This window comes from Benincasa hispida, chromosome 5, assembly GCF_027475165.1.
Source record: "Benincasa hispida cultivar pf3 chromosome 5, pf3_genome.v1.1, whole genome shotgun sequence".
NCBI classification, from domain to species: domain Eukaryota; kingdom Viridiplantae; phylum Streptophyta; class Magnoliopsida; order Cucurbitales; family Cucurbitaceae; genus Benincasa; species Benincasa hispida.
The window spans coordinates 58,741,967-58,760,465 of record NC_143482.1 but is presented as its reverse complement, the minus strand read 5'-3'; the positions used below and the strand labels follow the sequence as shown (position 1 = coordinate 58,760,465).

Sequence of the window (18,499 nt, the reverse complement as noted above, 5' to 3'; positions counted from 1 at the left end):
AAAAGAATAAATGGTGAGTTGGATGATGGACCGTTTTCCCCCTCCATTCAAAAAGATCATAGGGATGTGTTTGGATAATGTCTTATCTCCCTAATATTATCTTGTTTACTTTGGACGAAGTCCACGATACGATTCAAAAAAGTCTCGTAGCAATAGAGTTATTATCCTTAGTATCTAATAATCATCCTCACTTCTATTCCCTTCTATTCCACATAGGACTTGTTTACATTCCCGACAATCTCAACAATACTAATATTTTGAAAAGCTAGCTAGAGGCAAAGAGAAAAGATACTAAATTCACAATCTGTGTTTGTTATGCAGAAAAGTTATAAAATTTATTTGTATATATTATGTACGTATTGTGGCGTTTACATTCGACAAAAATGGATTCCATCGGAATAGGCTGTACAACTACTATCTAAGCTTTCATCCTTAGTAATTTAGGATGTTAAGAAAAGCGACTCTGTTTTTAATAAGACATCGATATAGACTCTCGAGATCTTCTTCAAAGTCATGAATACACGACTCCAATTTCTTTAGCGAGTTCTGCACATCTTCAACTTGCACAAGGAAGTGAGATTTCTGATTATTGATCGAGTATAAAGCAACATCCACCATCTCTACTTCATTTCCATTTGCCTCATCCTCCTTGCTAGCTACTCTCTTAGGTTGGATAAGCTTGGAAACCAAAGACCATCTGCTCATCTTTGATGGCAACTTTGGTCCTGCTATAAAGCACAACAAAGATTCAATAGTGCTATATGTAACCACTTCTGCCTCTTTTAATAAACTAGCCATTTCTGAATTTTCATCCACTTTTTGGGAACTTGTTCTTTCCATGCTCCTCAAGGCCTTGTGAATTGCTTTTTTCATCATCTTCCTTGAGTTCATGTACTTTTGAACATCAACTAGAATGTCATCTCCTCTTCTTCTGCGCAATGCAGACTCAAGTTCGTGTTCAGATTCTTTCATTTGTGATAAAACATCCTTAGCCAAAGCACACACATCCAAGATCTTGAGAGATCCTTCTAGCAAGTTATCAACTGACTTGTTGTCAACAAGAGCTTGATGGGTGAGTGGCAAAAGAAGCAACTTATCAATGGAATCATGTAAATCTTGAAGACCATCAAGTTTTTGGCACAAAGAAGAAGATGAAGAAGTGGCTTCTGAGGCCTTCAATCTGCAGAGATTTTCATTAACTTCATCCACAACTGGATGTGGCTTTGAAGGCAAACTGTTGGAACGGATGTGGAATGATTTCTTTGAGTTTGCAGCAAAGGAATCCATCTTTTTAACAAAAGCCTAAGCTAATGAATTGTAAAACAGCCAAAGCAATTTCAAGTTGACTTCATCTTTTGGCCTTCAAGAGCTTATTTATATCACTTTGGCTTGGGGAGATATTAGGAATCTGAAGCTCATTTAATTACAATTAATTAGTGATATGTATAAGCAAATAATTCAGCGATGTTCATGCTTTGTCTCCCTCCCACCTCTTCATTATCTCCACCATTATTGATGCTAATTTATTTATAATCAAATGGATGTATCTGATACAAAACTCATTTGTTCATAACTCATAGCTGTAATGAAATAAAGAAATGTAATGGGATAAAGCACTGTCTCCTGCAGTTTCAAGGAAAATTTAGCTGTGTGAAAATCTGGTCCTTATCAAACTAACATATTTTTCTGGAGTGTTAAACAAGAAGATTGGATATGGACACAAAGATAGGACATGAACAAGACATGAATAATATATAGCGACTCGGGTCAAGGTAAGATGTACTTTTTAGTTTTTGAAATTTATGTTTGTTTCTTTTAATCTTCTTATCATAGTTTTCACCTCTTTAAAACATTTTAATTCCTGGTTATATTAAAAAAAAAAACTAAAAAATAAAATTTCCATAACAATTTCGTTTTTATTATTATTATTATTTAAATTTAGGTTTTTCTTCCGTTTTTCTATTATGGTTTTCACATATTTAAAAGAAAAACTTCAATTTTTTTTGTCAAATTCTAAAAACAAAAACAAGTTTTTGAAAATTACTTTTTTTTAGTTTTAAAAAATTGGTTGTGTTTTTTTTTTTAATATAAAATGAGCATGAAAGTGAATAAACTAATAGATAAAAATGTTATTTATAAACTTAATTTTCTTAAACTAACTGGTTATCAAATGGGTACTTAGTTTTAAGAGTTTGAATTGGTTTTAAAAAAAAAATGATAGAAAATGAATAATAAGACAAAGAAACTTGTAAGTGGAAGTAGTGTTCACTTAACTTTTTAAAACCAAAAGCTAAGATTCTATTTTATTTTTATTTTTAATTCTTGAAAATTAAACCTATAAACACCCGGTCTACCTCTAAAATTCTTGTTTTGTCATTTACTTTCTACCAATGTTTTAAAAAACCAAACTAAAATTTGAAAATAAAAATAATAATTAAAAAAAAAAAACTTGTTTTTGTTTTTAGAATTTAGCTAAGAATTCAACTCTTTTATTCAAGAAAGATGAAAATCCATGGTAAGAAATTAAGAGAAAATAAGCTTACTTTTCAAGAATAAAAAATCAAATTGTTGTCAAACAGAGATTAAGGGCCTATTTGATAATACATTTTTTATTTTCAAACTTGTTTGTTTGTTTTTAATTTCTTTGCTATGTTTTCAACTTTTTTAAAGTACGGTCAAATGCCAAAAACCATGAAGCAAGTAGTTTTTGAAATTTTGTTTTGGTTTTTTAAATCATTGTTGAAAGTTGCTAACAAATAAAAAAGGTTCATAGATGATAGTAATGTATATATAAGTTTAAATTTCAATAACTAAAACACTAAAAACTTAGTCCATGGTAATCATTTGGTCTTTAAAAATTAAGTTTATTTCCTCCCAATTTCTTACAATCTTTTACACCTTTCTTAAATAAAAAAGTTGAATTCTTATCAAAATTTTGAAAACAAAAACAAGTTTTTAAAAATTATTTTTTTAGTTTTCAAAACCTATCTTGTTTTTTTAAAACATTAATAAAACATAAATAACAATTTTTTTTTTTAAAAAAATAGAGGTTAAATGGATATGTATAGGCTTAATTTTCAAAAAATGAAAAACAAAAAAAATCAAATAGTTATCAAACGGGGCCCATCAGTTATCATAGAGAAGGTGTTTTTCACTAATTCAGGTTTCTGCTTGGGCATATACTGAAAATGACTGCCATGGCCTATATCGTTAATGCACAGTAGATGTCTCTTATTCATCAAGCTTTCAACTCATTGTTTAATGATTAATTATAAAAAATGCCTATGAACTTTACACTTTGTGTCAAAAATACTTCTGAAATTTCAAAAATACTCTTAAACTTTAAAAAAATGTTCAAAAAATTCCCATGTTATAGTTTTGGATGAAAACTGTTAAAGTTTTGTTTAAAAATACCCTTAAAATTTCAAAACATTTCAAAAATACCATTAACTTAGTAAATGTTCAAAAATACTTCAACCGTCAGTATATGAACAAAAACAATTAATTCTTCGGGACAAAAACGACTTTAAAATCTTTTTAAAAATTAAAAAATGCTCCTACCAATCAATTTTTTGAAGTTTTCTTATGTTCGAAAAGAACCAGTTTTAAAATAAATTATATAAATATCCTCATTTCTTTCATATATGTACTCTCATATTTCTCTTAATTTTCCAATTCTTAACTTATACCAATTTTCTCAACAACTAAAATATACCAAAACACTGAAACACTGAAGTTCCCCAACAACCAAAACACTGAAACACTGAAGTTCCCCAACAACCAAAACATACCAAAATGCTAAAACGCTGAAGATCCCTTCACGAAGCGCCTTGGAGAGCAAATTAGAAGGAGTGCCTCTTCATGTGCACGTATCAAATGGAGAGCGTTGTGGCGCCGCAGGGCAACATTGCATGCTTGCCTAGCAGATTGTGTTTGTGAATGGCGTGAGGCACAAGTGTCGTAGCATTTAAGCAACACCGTGCCTCCCCTAGCTCAATTTCACCGTTTTGCTTCTCGTTGCTTGCTAATTGCTCTATTTAAGACTGAATTACATTTGAAACATCTCAACAACTTATTTTGCTCGACAACCTATCTAAGAATTAAAATAAATATTAAATTCCTAAGAACCAATATGATTTAGGCTGATACTTTTTAAATTTGACTATTTATGGTTTTGGTATGTTTCGAGTGGAGATTTTGATTTTGAAATTTTGTGAAATTTTATAGTATTTTATGTTTTTATTTAAAATTTTGGTTTTTATTTTGGTTGTTTAGAAAATTAGTGTAAGCTAAGGATTGAAAAATTAAGAGAAATGTGAGAGTACATACATGAGTAAAATGAGGATATTTATATAATTTATTTTAAAATTGGTTCTTTCCGAACTTAAAAAAATTTCAAACAAATTGATCACTAGGAGTATTTATTTTATTTTATTTTAATTTTTAGAGTCATTTTTGTCACGAGGAATTAATGGTTTCTGGTCAAACACTAACGATGGAGGTATTTTGAACTTTTATTAAGTTAAGGTTATTTTTTAAACATTTTAAATGTTCGAGGGTATTTTTGAAATAAAACTTTAATGGTTTCCATCCAAAACTAACGACAATGATATTTTTGAATTCTTTCTGAAAGTTTAAGAGTATTTTTGAAAATTTTGAAATTTCAAGGTCATTTTTTATGCAAAGTGTCAAGGGTAATGTTCAAGACATTTTGTTGGCTTATCTTGAAAATACAGAACTGGGTCTCCTTCTGTAGAGGAAAAGATTGTCGCTTTACACATGCAAATGTGTGAGAATCTTCTTCCTCCCAATGCATCTAATTAATTTTCTGTCTTCAGAGGGGTTTTTCTCTCATTACTCGCTTTCTCAATGCCTCTACTATATACGCTTTAAATATGTTATCTGGCGCTCTAAATGACCATACATGATGTCTCAATAGCCAGTCAGTGAATCAGGGTACAGAGTGACATGCTCTGGTGAGGGCTCGGGGTAGTACCCCAGAAACCTAAATTGTATACGCATTATATGTTATTTAAGATTTTGATATTCTCCTATAATAATAAAATTGTTCTCTCCCTCTATCCGTGAATGTAGCTAGCACACAGTTAATGAATCATGTAAATCTCTATGTTGACTTTTTTTTTATTCTTATTATTTGCTTATCGATTTCGTTTATGTCATAATGATATACTTCATATTCTACAATAGATCGTTGGACAATTTGTACATTATGAAGCACAAAAGTGCTGTTGACAAAGTTGGCATTTTACAGAGAGGAAAGGTGCTGCCATATTCATTTTCTCATTTTCAGCTTTTTACATTTGATAGAATTACATTACTGTTACAAAATCGACAAGTGAAGAATATAGAAAATATAAAAGAATAGAGCCGACACACAGATTTACGTGGTTCACTAACAATGTGTTAACTACGTTTCCGGAGCAGAGGGAGAACAATTTAATTAGAGAGAATGTTACAAAATACAAAATTAATAGCACCTCTATGATTTAGAGAGGTTATATAGTGCACTACATAAATGTAAATCACATAAAGATGACAAATATGTAAATAACATAGATTTCGGGGGGGCCATTAGGGTACGCCGTCCCTAGACCCTGGTTAGCGAGACTACCGTATTTGGTCGTTCAAAGCCCCAATATAACAGATTCAAGGCATTTCAACAATTAAACAATCTTCCATAAATTTGGGACCTTCCTTGAGTCAGGGAATAATCTTTTGTGGCAATATAATGATAGAAAAGGGCATTTACCTATGACTTTAATACATTTTTTTCCCTTTGGCTTTCTAATTTCTGCTAACAAGAAGGGCAAGATCAGAAATGCCAACTGACTTAATTTGTTAGGAAAGGGAAGCTTCATATGCAATGAGTTCACATCCTGATTGTATTTTCTTTGCTGTTGCATGCTAAACCTGTCTCTACTGAGGTAGAACTTTCTTCTTTTTATATGTGGTTTGTATTAAATCTTCTTAAACTTCTCAGCCTCCAATGTGCTCCTGTCTGTTCTCACTCCTTGCGATGATGTCAATGGAATTTTCTTGTCAAGATAAGAAATGAGTTTGATGGAGCAACCACACCAGAAAATTGATTTACTTGCTTCTATTTCCTGTTAGGATAATGAGAACAAGAGTTTAATTTTGCTCTTATCAAGGCGAGTTGGAAAACAACCGGTAGAGCACGAGGAAGACTCACTTATTCTCTTTGTTCTGAGGATTTCTTAACCACACAACTAAGTTTAGTCTTTTAGACCATGGCTTTGATACTAATTGTTAATAACAACGAACCCTCCATATATCTCAACAAATGGTATGATATTGTTCATTTTAAGCATAATTCCTCATAGCTTTGCAGTTAGTTTCACTCAAAAGACCTCCTACAAGTGGAGATAATTGACACCACTTATATACCAGGGGTCTTCTCTTTCTTTGGTGAATGTAAGACTATGTTTTCCCTTAACAAATATGATATATACTCCATTTTTGGATTTCAATCCACATGATTTTACTTTTGAATTCCACCGAGAAAAGCTCCATGCCAATGGAAACTTTTTACTTACTTTCTGGACAAAGATCTTCCACAATTCTAATCAATGCGAAACTCTATTTTGCATCCTCAACCTCAACAATTCTTGAGATAATAGTCATCTGGATCATATTACCTTGAGCACTAAGTACCAACTAACAACCATGGACTTTGATACTTCAGAAATAAGGAATTAATAATGATTCAAACAAAGTAAAATTGTTACCCTTCAAACTGATGTAACATAGCCATATCTGCAGCATTCCTGAGCTATCAACAGGCTAAACCATAGCTGCAGTATCATGTCTTTGTTGCTGTAAGCAACTGCCTTTGCTTTCAGCCTCTGATTTTTGATGAATGGCCAACCAAAGTCATACAGACATTCCTTCATAGCTTAACTACAAATATCCAATAGCCTGAACGATCCAACCAACTGCTAGCTCTATAAGTCTTCTCTGTGTTCTTTTCCCTCTTTATTTGCTCAATATGTACCAGTTAGCACGAGAGGCATTTAGGGGCTTATCTGCTTTGACTTTTACGGGAATTGGCGCATATTTAGGCATCTTCCATTTGGATCTAGACACTGCTGTTGCATTGTTTCCTCTCTACCAATTCTCCTACTCAGGTATAAATTAAATTAAACATATTCAGGTCTATTTACATTAGAAAAAAGATGTATGTCTGCCACTGTGGAGGCAAGATAATCTTTTTCAATCCTGCATATCAAATTGTTTATCAATCTTCCATAGCATCTCGGCATTGTTCATGAAGATTCTTCTACCATCAACTCTCCTCATTGTCAAAATTTTAAGTCCTACATGATGAGATACAGCCTGATTTGCTTTATTATTATACATAGAACTTAATCAAATTGTCTCTTAGATGAAAGACAAACTGCATAACACTGCATGAAAGTTATCTCAGGCTTCCATGTGATTCTTCCGCTCATCACCATTGTTAGGATAATTGGAATCTTTGACCGTAATGCCAATTTGAATACTTGGCTTCATTAGGTAACCTTGGTTAACTAGTTGACCTCTAGTTAACATATCATAGTTTAAGCTTTAAGGGAATGTCACTTTTGGAAAGGAAAAATGTAATCTTTCTTCTTTTTATTTTCTCCAATAGTTTGCAATCCTGATGGTTAAAAATAATGAAACTTTACAGAAGCAAAATACCAAATTGGTGAGTTAGATGATGAGTAGTTTTTTTCCTTCATAGAGTGCATAGGGATGTGTTTGGATAATGGTCTTTTTCTCCATGATATTATATTCTTCACTTTGGACTAAGTGCTATGATTCTACTTTTGGATTCAAAAAGCCTATTATTCTTACTTAAATTCCAAAGATCTTCTGCACATCTATTTCGTAGAGGACTATATTTGCATTCCCAACAATATCAACAATTCAAATATCTCAAAATGTTCACTAGAGAAGAATATGATATTTAATTCATAATCTTGGTTCACATTGCAAAAATGTTGTGTAATGTATATGTATCTCTTATATATGTATTGTGGTGTTTACAGTTGGACAAAACTGGATTCCATTGGAATTGGCTATGATACTACTATCTAAGTTTTCATCCTTAGTGATTTAGTATGTTAAGAAAGGAAACTCTATTTTTTATAAGATGTCGATATAGACTCTCGAGATCTTCTTCAAGGTCATGAATACACGACTCCAATTTTCTCAGCGAGTTTTGCACATCTTCAACTTGCACAAAGACATCAGATTTGTGACTGGTGATTGAATATAAGGAAGCATCCACCATCTCCACTTCATTGCCATATGCACCATCCTCCTTGTTGGTTACTCTCTTAGGTTGCATCAGCTTGGAAACTAGAGACCATCTGCTGATCTTTGATGGCAACTTTGGTCCTGCTATAAACGACAACAAGAATTCAATGCTGTTATATGTGACAGCTTCTGCCTCTTTTAACAAACTAACAATTTCAAAACTTTCATCACTTTTTTGGGAACTTGATCTTTCCATTCCTTTCAACACCTTGTGCATTGCCTTCTTTATCATCTTCCTCGAGTTCAAATACTTCTGAACATCAATCACAGTGTCATCTCTTCTTCTTCGCAATGCGGACCCAAGTTCGTCTGCAGATTCTTTCATTTGTGATAAAGCCTCCTTAGCCAAAGCACACACATCCAAGATCTTGAGAGATCCTTCTAGCAAGTCATCAACTGACTTGCTGTCAACGAGAGCTCGATGGGTGAGTGGCAAACGGAGCAACTTATCAATGGAATCATGTAAATCTTGAAGACCATTAAGTTTTTTGCACAAAGAAGAAGATGAGGAAGTGGCTTCAGAGGCCTTCAATCTGCAGAGATTTTCATAAACTTCATCCACAACTGGATGTGGCTTTGAGGGCAAACTGTTTGAACGAATGTGGAATGATTTCTTTGAGTTTTCAGCTAAGGAATCCATCTTTTTTACAAAAGCCTAAGCTTATGAATTGTAAAACAGCCAAAGCAATTTCAAGTTGACTTCTTCTTTTGGCCTTCAAGAGCTTATTTATATCACTTTGGCTTGGGGAGATATTAGGAATCTGAAGCTCATTTAATTACAATTAATTAGTGATATGTATAAGCAAATAATTCAGCGATGTTCATGCTTTGTCTCCCTCCCACCTCTTCATTATCTCCACCATTATTGATGCTAATTTATTTATAATCAAATGGATGTATCTGATACAAAACTCATTTGTTCATAACTCATAGCTGTAATGAAATAAAGAAATGCAATGGTATAAAGCACTGTCTCCTACAGTTTCAAGGCAAATTTAGCTGTATGAAAATCTGGACCTCATCAAATTGACATATTTTTCATGTAGTATTAAACAAGAAGCATGGATATGGACACAGAGATAGGACATGAACAAGACATGAATAATGTACAGGGACTCGCCTTTTTTAAACAATCTAAGATTCAAACTAAGATGAGTAGATTGATAATGATTTTGTTTTTAGTTTTTAGTTTTGAAATTTATGTTTCTCTTTTCATTTTTTTATACTTTGTTTAAAGAAATATTTGAATTCTTGGTTAAATTCAATAAACAAAATAAGTTTTAAAGTCTTGTTTGGTAACCATTTGGTTTTTAGTTTTTTTAAATTAAGTCTATAAACACTCAATTTCTAAATCTCTTGTTTTGTTAGCTACTTTGGATTAATGTTTTTAGAAACCAAACCAAAATTTGAAAACTAAGGCCCCGTTTGGTAATCATTTTGTTTTTTTATTTTATTTTTTAAAATTAAGCTTATGGACACTACTTCCATCTCCAAATTTCTTTATCTACTTTTCATGGTTTAAAAAACCAAGACAAATTTTGAGAATTAAAAAGAGTATCTTTCAAAAAAATTGTTTTTTGTTTTTTGTGTTTTGAATTTGACTAAGAATTTAACCATTGATACAATCCATTGTAAGAAATATAGTTGAAAGAGGCTTAATTTTCAAAACTAAAAACAAAAAACGAAAAGGTTATCAAACGGGACTTAAAAAAATAGTTTTTGTTTTTGAAATTTGGCTAAGAATTCAACTCTCACACTTGAGAAAAATGCAAACCATATTAAGAAAATGAGAGAAATTAGGCTTAATTTCCAAAAACCAAAAACAAAAAACGAAATGGTTAATAAACGGGGTTTAAGGCTTTCGTTTTTTGTTTTTTTGTTTTTCAAATGTATGTTTTTTTCCTTCCAATTTTTCTATTATGGTTTTCATTTATCTTATAGGAAGACTTCAATTCCTCCTTGTCAAATTTTAAAAACAAAAACAAGTTTGTAAGAAATATTGTTCTCAGTCTTCAAAACTTGGTTTATTTTTTATTTTATTTTTATTTTTAAATGAGTGTAAAAATGGATAACAAAACAAGAAACTTATAGGTCAGAGTATTAGTGATAATTTATATTTTCAAAAAAAAAATAAATAAAAGAATAATTATTATCAAATGACGCCTTAATTTTAAAACTTGACTTGGTTTTTGAAAACAAATGATAAAAAGTGAATAACAATATGAAGAAACTTACAAATGGAAGTAGTGTATATAAGCTTAGTTTTCAACAACCAAAAACCAAAACTAAGGACTCATTTGATATCACTTTCGTTCTTTATAGGGACAATTGTAAATATAGTAATTAGTTCTAAAGTATTATCAAGTATAATACAATGCAAAAAAAATTGCAAATATAGCCAAATTTAAATCCATCTCTCAGTGATAGACTCTATTGTTGTTATGTCTTCTTGGGAATAACTTGGGTCGAGGCCCATAGCAAAAATGTTTTACATTAAACTAAATCATAATTATTGGATCTAAAATGATTTTTTTTTTTTTTTTTTTTGTTTCTTTTTGTTTATTGGAATGCCTTAGCCGTTATCTTCATCTTCTTCATAAACAGTGGGCGCATTTTGCTACAAAAAAAACATAGATCTACATTTTCTTCTTCCCTTCTATTTTTCCATATTGTTCTAAGCATACTCTTTTAATTATACCAATCTTTTCTCCGACGAGTGCACGTTTGAGTTTGAAGTTGTGTTAACCTTGAGGAGCAATCGGCATACGTGATTTAGCACTATAGTCACAATAAATTTGCTTTTAAGACAGTGGATCTTCCTCGGCACAACAAAGATCAACATTTGGTTCCAACATGTCTATCAGCGATAGGGTATATCACTAATAAATTTTGCAATATTTGCGGTTCTTTAAAAAGGTTGTTATCCAATTAATTTTTAGCCTTAGAAGTGCTACTCACTGCAATTACCCTTTTTGTTTTTTGCTTTTTCAAAATCTATGTTTGTTTTCTCTCAATTTCCTTAATATATTTTCTTTTTTTTAAAGAAATATTTGAATCCATAGTCAAATTCCAAAAATCAAAACAAATTTTTACAAACTACTTGTTTCATAGTTTTTGAGAATTGTTTGAAAGTTGCTAACAAAACAAAAAAGTTTATAAATGAAACTGAAAGTTTAGGCTCTGTCTGGTAACGATTTGGTTTTTGAAAATTAAGTCTATTTGTTCTCAATTTCTTACATGGTTTTTATCTCTCTTAATAAAAGAGTTGAATTCATAGCTAAATTAAAGGGAAAAAAAACATGTTTTTAAAAAACTACTTGCTTTAGATTTCAAAAATTGGCTTGGTTTTTTATAACATTGGTTAAAAATAGATAGCAAAGCAAAAAAATATAAAGATAAAAAAAGGTGTTTATAGACTTAATTTTCAAAAATAAAAAATAAAAAATAAAAAATCAAATTCTTAGGACCTTAATAGTTATCAAAATGGGGGTTAATTTTACAAATTCAGGTTTCTCCTTGGGCATATACTGCAAATGACTACCATGGCCTCTGTCAATGTACATTAAATGTCTCTTCTTCCCCAAGCTTTCAACTCATTGTTTAATTCAACCAATGCATTAGGATTGCACGAGCAAGCATGTTTCTACAATCATGGCAGTGGCATCAGTTTTTTTGGCTTATCTTGAAAGCACAAAACTGGGTCTCCTTCTGCAGAGGACAAGATTGTCGTTTTACACATGCAAATGTGTGAGATTCTTCTTCCTCCTAATGCATTAATTTTCTGTTTTCACTGGGGTTTTTCCCTCATTACTTGCTCGCTCAATGCCTCTATTATATAGGTTGGAACCTCAAATTTACTATCTGACTCTTTAAATGACCAAGCAAGATCTCACTGGCCTGTCAGCGAATCAAGGTCCAGGGGCGACAAGCCCTAGTGAAAGCTTGGGGGTAACACCCGAAACCTAAATTATGTAAGCATGGTGTATTATTTACGATTTTGATATTCTCCTCTAGTAACAAAATTGTTTTTGTCCCTACCCATGAACGTAGCTAAACATAGCTAACACATTAGTGAATCATGTAAATCTTTGGGTTGAATTTTTCTTGTTATTATTCTTTACTTGTCGATTTCGTTTATGTCATAACAATATACTTCATATCTGCAATAGATTGTTGGACAATTTGTACATTACGAAGCACAAGATTGTTGTGGATAGAGTTGGCATCTTACGTAAGGGAATAGTGCTGCCATATTTATTTTCTCATTTTCAGCTTTTTACGTTTGATAGAATTACATTAGGACAACCTTCCATAAATTTTTGTCCTTCCTTGAATCAGCGAATAATCTTTTATTGTACCATAATGATAGAAAAGGGCATTTACCTATGACTTCAATACATTTTTCCCTTGGCTTTCTAATTTCTGCTAACAAGAAGGGCAAGATCATAAATGCCAACTAACTTAATTTGTTAGGAAAGGGAAACTTCATATACAATGAGTTCACATCTTGATTGTGTTTTCTTTGGTGCTGCATGTTGAACCTGTCTCTTCTGAGGCAGAACTTTCTTTTTCTTATGTGAGGTTTGTATTAATTCTTCTTAAACTTCTCAGCCCTCAATGTGCTTCTGTCTGTGCTTACTCCTCATGATTATGTCTTACATCTACTTCTTTTGGCTGGTTATGGATCTTCTCAATCATCATGATATCAATGAATTTGCTTGTCAAGGTAATTAATGTGAGTCTGATGGAGTATCTCTCTCCGTATTACAAAATGGTATATTTAAAGACTATCCTCTACATATCTCTACAATGATATGATATTATCTACTTTGGACATAAACCCTAATGATTTTTCTTTTAGTTTCATCCAAAAAACCTCATATCAATGGAGATAACTATTTTCACTTGTATATGATGGATCTCTCCCTTTGTTAGCCAATGTGGGACTTCGTTTACAACAACAATCCTTCCTTCAAACAAAGTACCACACTTAAGCCTCTTCTTGAATAAATCCATCCACTCTTGACAATAATTCCTTCTCAAGTGAGCATCTAGATAGAGTATAAGCACGAATCACACCAAGTGAGAATGAGAGTTTCTTTCTGCTCTTATCAAGGTGAGTTGGAAACTAACCAGGTAGAGCATGAGTAAGACTCACTATTTCTCTTGATTGATAATCCGATGATTTCTCTACCTCACAATTAAGTTTAATCTTCTCGACCATGGCTTTGATACTAATTGTTAATGGCAATAAGCACTCCACATATCTCCACAAATTGTATGATATTGTTCATTTTAGGCACAAGTCCTCACGACTAATTTGATGTTAGTTTCCCTAAAAAGAGCTTCTATCCGTAGAAATAATTGGTTGATCACTTGTATACCATGGGTGTAAACCCTAGACCCTATCTTACTATGTGTTCTACTTAGGCTAATGTATTGTATGTATGATTGTTTGAAAAAGAGGCTTAGAATTTTTGAAGGAAATTATCCTAAGTGTAAAAAGAAGTATAGAGCATGAAGATGGTCTAGTCATGCCATGCGTCCAAGGTTACAAGGGGAGAAATGGCTAAGTATAAGACTTGCGTTAAGGGCCATGAAGAACTTAGTGAAGGCCAAGGCATGCAGGATGCATGCAACTAAACTTGTCTTAGGGGGTGTAAGAGGGGCATCGAGGCAAGGCCTGAGCGGGCCGCAAGGCGCAAGATATGTGTTGGCTTGATGGGCGCTGAAGAGTGTCGTGTAGGCTTTGGGAGATGTTGGTGAGTGGCAAGTGTCAACACAAGTGCCTAATCTATGAGGGCAAGAAACAAGGGCTGGAGATGCATTGACCGAGAGAATGGTCTATGCGTTGCAAACTAGCCTGTGCAATGGTATCTCAAACTATGCATTGGTGTGAGATGGAAGAGTTTAACTTAATTACCAAGTTTAGTAGGCCAAGTGTCGTGTTTAGATGCCTCAAGTATACTTAGTGGTTGAGTTGTCACTGTATTAAGGTATCTGCCTATGTTTGCCTTAGTATAAAAAGGGGGAAGTAAAGTAGGAGAGCTCGGTTTGACATTTCCACTCGTGCTAAAAGAAGAAGGTTGTTGCTGACTTAAGGCTTGTTCGGTGCTATAAATAAACTGAAGGTGCCAAGAAGAAATTCTCACAAATTTGAGTTGAAGTTTGAAGATTTCCCTAAGTGTTCCAAGCTTTCGGATTTCTCGGGCAAGTGAAGAGGATTGGTAAAGTTTGGGCTTCATAGGAGGAATCAAAGGCTCAAATTCTAAGATGAGGAAGTTAAGATATTTATGAACAAATTTCTAGAAGGAAATTATGTGAAATAACATCTGGAATTTAAGTTATTAAGGCTAGAAGTTGAATCTAGAAAATTAATGTTTAAACAAGCAGGCAACTGCATTTGAGGGTTAAGAAGCATGAAGCTGATGGGTGAGGCTGTGCACAATTGAGCATAAGCGTCAGCTGTGGTGTGTGTGCGCGAGATGAGGGCAAGGTTGTGAGGGAAGGAGGACATCGGCCGGGCACGTTGAGGACAGTGTTAGCAAGTACTTAACACATAGGCACCATGGGTGTGTCCTAGGGCCTAAGTGGGTGTTGTGAAATTAAGCTAACTATGGAATACATAAGCATGCAACGGAAACAAATAGAATCAATAAGCACTCTAATTACATTTAATTTGAGTTCTAAAAGCATGCTTTAACAGAAAAACTGAAGAGGTTTTCAAGTTCAACATACATTTGATGAATTCTCCCTTATCCAAGTTGCTCTTCACTCCAAATCAGCTCCAAATTGACAGTGAACCATCAAGAGATCTTCTCTATTATTCTCAGCCTTGAATTTGAGTGGTGGAACTCGAATTTGAGTGAATTTGGTGAAGGAATTTCTGGGTTTGAGAGGGAGAAGAAAATGTAGCAGAAAAACTCTTTTTTCAGCTTATTCTATGTCTTCTTCTTCATAATTTAGTGTTTTTAATCACTGAATACATGCAAGTAATATCTCTTCAGCTCAATAGCCAGCAGTTGCTTGAAGATTTAATGGGATTTGTGTGTGATTGTAGGAAAAACACCTCTTACTTGTGGTGTTTGTGGGCAAAACCCATTTAACCCAATTTTTTCAATATTTCAAAAATCAATTAATTAAAAAATGATTTAATTAATTCATAATTAATTAAATATCAAAATCGAATTTCTTAAATTGAATTTAAAATTGGAAATTAATTTGACTTTAATTAATTAAACATATTTAATTAATTGATTAATTAATTTAATATCAAATATCAAATTAATCACACACCTAATGTTAAACATGAATCTTATTCATGTAATTAATATTTAAATCAATATTTAAATATTATAAACTCTCCAATTTCGTTTAATTTCAATTATTAAACGTTAAATAATTATATCAAATATAATTTTACAAACCCTAATTTGAATTTAAACTTATCCAAATTCAAACCCTAATTTCAATTTGAATATTTCAAATTGATATCATTCCAAATTCACTCAATTTAATAATTCAAGGTGTTCATATTTTACGAGCTAGTAGAGGGACCTTATGGACTTACAGATCATGAGCTCCAACGATTAAGATTAATTGGCTAACACTCTTTAGACTAAATTAATCATTATTTGTTAACTATCAAGTTACACCACTATAGCTCGATAGTTGCACCCTCCTCACTGTAAATGGTTGGGTCACTATGCTGTTTTACCTCCGTTATTATGTCTTGTTCCTTAAGTTCAGTACTGTTTTACCTCCGTTATTATGTCTTGTTCCTTAAGTTCCTACTGATCTTCTAATGAACAATTGGTTTATAATCTAATCACTAAACCGGATCCCTCTCAGGCTAGTGAGAGGGTGGGGCCCCTTGTTTAAGACCTAGATTCAGTACTTAAGAGAACAACTTTTCTCCTTTCCCTAAATTGGGTAGCCATTAATTCCGTCTTGCACCCTATGCCCCCAACTATCTACCCGGTTTTACCCCTAAAATGGAAGGATTATTGAGCCAACCCTCACCCATACAAATCTAAGAATAATCTCGAATAGACAGGAGTTCATAGTTAGCTCAGGATTAAGATCGAGTTACCTAGGTCATCTAAGCGAAATAGTCAGTCTTAAACAGTAAACGACGTTATAAAGTAAGAGTGACTTATTTCTTGGTCTGATCTTATGCAAACTCATTGCATAGGACGCCTCCACTTCTCATGTTAATACATGAACGAATCTGAATCACTTCGTTTGTAGTATCTTTACAACAACTTGTAACAGCTACAGAGTAGGCCGCTTCCAATAGTATTACCAGAATAAGGTATCCAACCTTAATCATATACTATAGACCGTTTTGGCTATTTACTCAAACTTAATCTATCTTTATGTCTCTATATAAAGTTCAAGTATTCATATAATAATCATGGATCTTAGTTTATTGAATTTAGACTTTATGAATGCAATTAATAGATTCAATACCTTTATTGAAGAAATGTTGAATAACATCTTTATTGATAATAGAATATATTTAATTTTTACAAACTGCGAGTTTTAGGACATAAAACCTAACAGTGAGCGCATTGCCATTCACAAGATGAGAGCAAGGAAAATTGTCTTTGTTGCGTTGAAGTATGCTATGCGATGAAGTTTTGTATGCGATGGAAGTCGTGAGGAGTATCTAAGGGTGATGTTAAACTTAAGAATGTAAGTTAAGCTCAAGATGAGCTAATAGTTTTAACCAAGGGTATTTACTGATGTTACAGGGCAAACGCAAATAGGAGAAGCCTATCATCCTTTGAGGAAGTAGCCTAAAACAGTGAGTGACAAAATTTTGTATGTTTTCTTTTATGTGGTTTCAACGCATGATTCACTATTGAGCGAGGTTTCAAGATGTTTTCTTAATGATGAACCATGCTTGAGCTTTTAGCTTTGTGATGAGTTTTCTAAGTAAAGCATGAATTCTCTTAAATACTACTCCAACGTATGCACTAGTATGAAGGTCAACGAGTAGACGCATAGTTCAAACTTTTCTTGAACATTAAGATTTATGAAGCATGTGTTAATTATCATTCCTTATCTTATAAAAGTCTTTCATAATGAATACGTATAAGACTTGTTTTATTGGAATGCTTGATGTTTCATAATGAATACGTATAAGGTATGGAAGTATCTGGATCCCCTTGATACCTAAGATATGATGGTATTCAAGATATTACCACATGCACATAGGTACGATACTATCGACGCTGATTGTATTGAGAATTACTCTACATCAACTAAGGATTGACGTTGAGGGATCGAGCAAAAGGGTTTTCTCTCAACTAAGGTTTAGTGAAGAGAATTTTCGATTAAATGTTGATGCTTGAGTTTCAAGATTTGAATATTTTACATGTTTTCTAATACTTGAATATAATTGTTTTAAACCCTGATGTTTTAAGGAAGTTGATGTTTAATAAAGCTCAATCAATATGTTTGGATGTAGTCATTCACTGGTCTAGTAGCTCACTCTTTCTAATTTTTTCTTTTCCTCAGGTAGTGATCAACATCCCAAAGGATAGCTGTTCTGCGAGTCTGTCACTCAGTATTCAAGGGTTGAAGTGGAGTTAACTTAGGTTGTTAACGGATGTCATTCATGTACATAATAAGGACGTAGACTAGTTTTGGAGATGGGAACACAATCTGTAGTTAAACATGTTATGGTTTATATGTATGAGTTTGGCATCTGTTTTATCTGCTTGGGTTTGTTTGTTTGAGAAATTAACTATTAAAATTTTCTATCATGTGTTTGAGTTCTGTTGAGCAAGTAGGGGGTTAGGGATGGACAGTTGGTGTCATAAAAGGGATGGCATCAACTGTCTTCACAACTCCTCTTAGGATAGAAAGGGTTCCTGGAGGGAGTGTGACAATGGGTCTCTCCTTCCCTGGTCAATGTAAGACTTCTTTTTGCACTAAACAAATATGATGTCGTCCATTTTGGATTTAAACCCACGTGATTTTATTTTTGAATTCCATCAAGAAAGCTCCATACCAATTGAAACTTTTTACTTACTTTCTCACCAAAGATCTTCCACATTTCTAGTTCTAATCAATGTGAAACTCTATTTGCATCCTCAACCTCACATTTCCTGATGTAATAGTCATCTGGATCGTATCACTTTGAGCACTA

General features: G+C 32.8%; 2 protein-coding genes and 1 long non-coding RNA gene across 3 annotated transcripts; 1 reads left to right on the top strand and 2 right to left on the bottom strand.

The window, feature by feature from the left end:
* Window positions 1–326: 326 nt before the first annotated feature.
* Window positions 327–1,643, bottom strand: LOC120078474 (uncharacterized). The gene has a single exon (XM_039032743.2). It carries the CDS (start codon window positions 1,285–1,287, stop codon window positions 433–435), a length of 855 nt encoding a protein of 284 aa, XP_038888671.1. The 5' UTR covers window positions 1,288–1,643; the 3' UTR covers window positions 327–432.
* Window positions 1,644–8,021: 6,378 nt separating this feature from the next.
* LOC120077390 (uncharacterized) lies at window positions 8,022–9,278 on the bottom strand. Its single transcript, XM_039031275.2, has one exon. The coding sequence runs from the start codon at window positions 8,978–8,980 to the stop codon at window positions 8,129–8,131; it is 852 nt and encodes a 283-aa protein (XP_038887203.1). The 5' UTR covers window positions 8,981–9,278; the 3' UTR covers window positions 8,022–8,128.
* A 2,648-nt stretch (window positions 9,279–11,926) lies between these two features.
* On the top strand, window positions 11,927–18,276 carry LOC150036281 (uncharacterized). The gene is made up of 4 exons (XR_016529470.1): window positions 11,927–12,085; window positions 12,180–12,311; window positions 17,097–17,149; window positions 17,866–18,276. It is a non-coding gene; the product is annotated as an uncharacterized LOC150036281 (long non-coding RNA).
* Window positions 18,277–18,499: the final 223 nt, after the last annotated feature.

Excerpts from the sequence above, each read along its gene's own strand:
- LOC120078474 (XM_039032743.2), bottom strand. The coding sequence starts at position 1,287 with ATGGATTCCTTTGCTGCAAACTCAAAGAAATCATTCCACATCCGTTCC.
- LOC120077390 (XM_039031275.2), bottom strand. The coding sequence starts at position 8,980 with ATGGATTCCTTAGCTGAAAACTCAAAGAAATCATTCCACATTCGTTCA.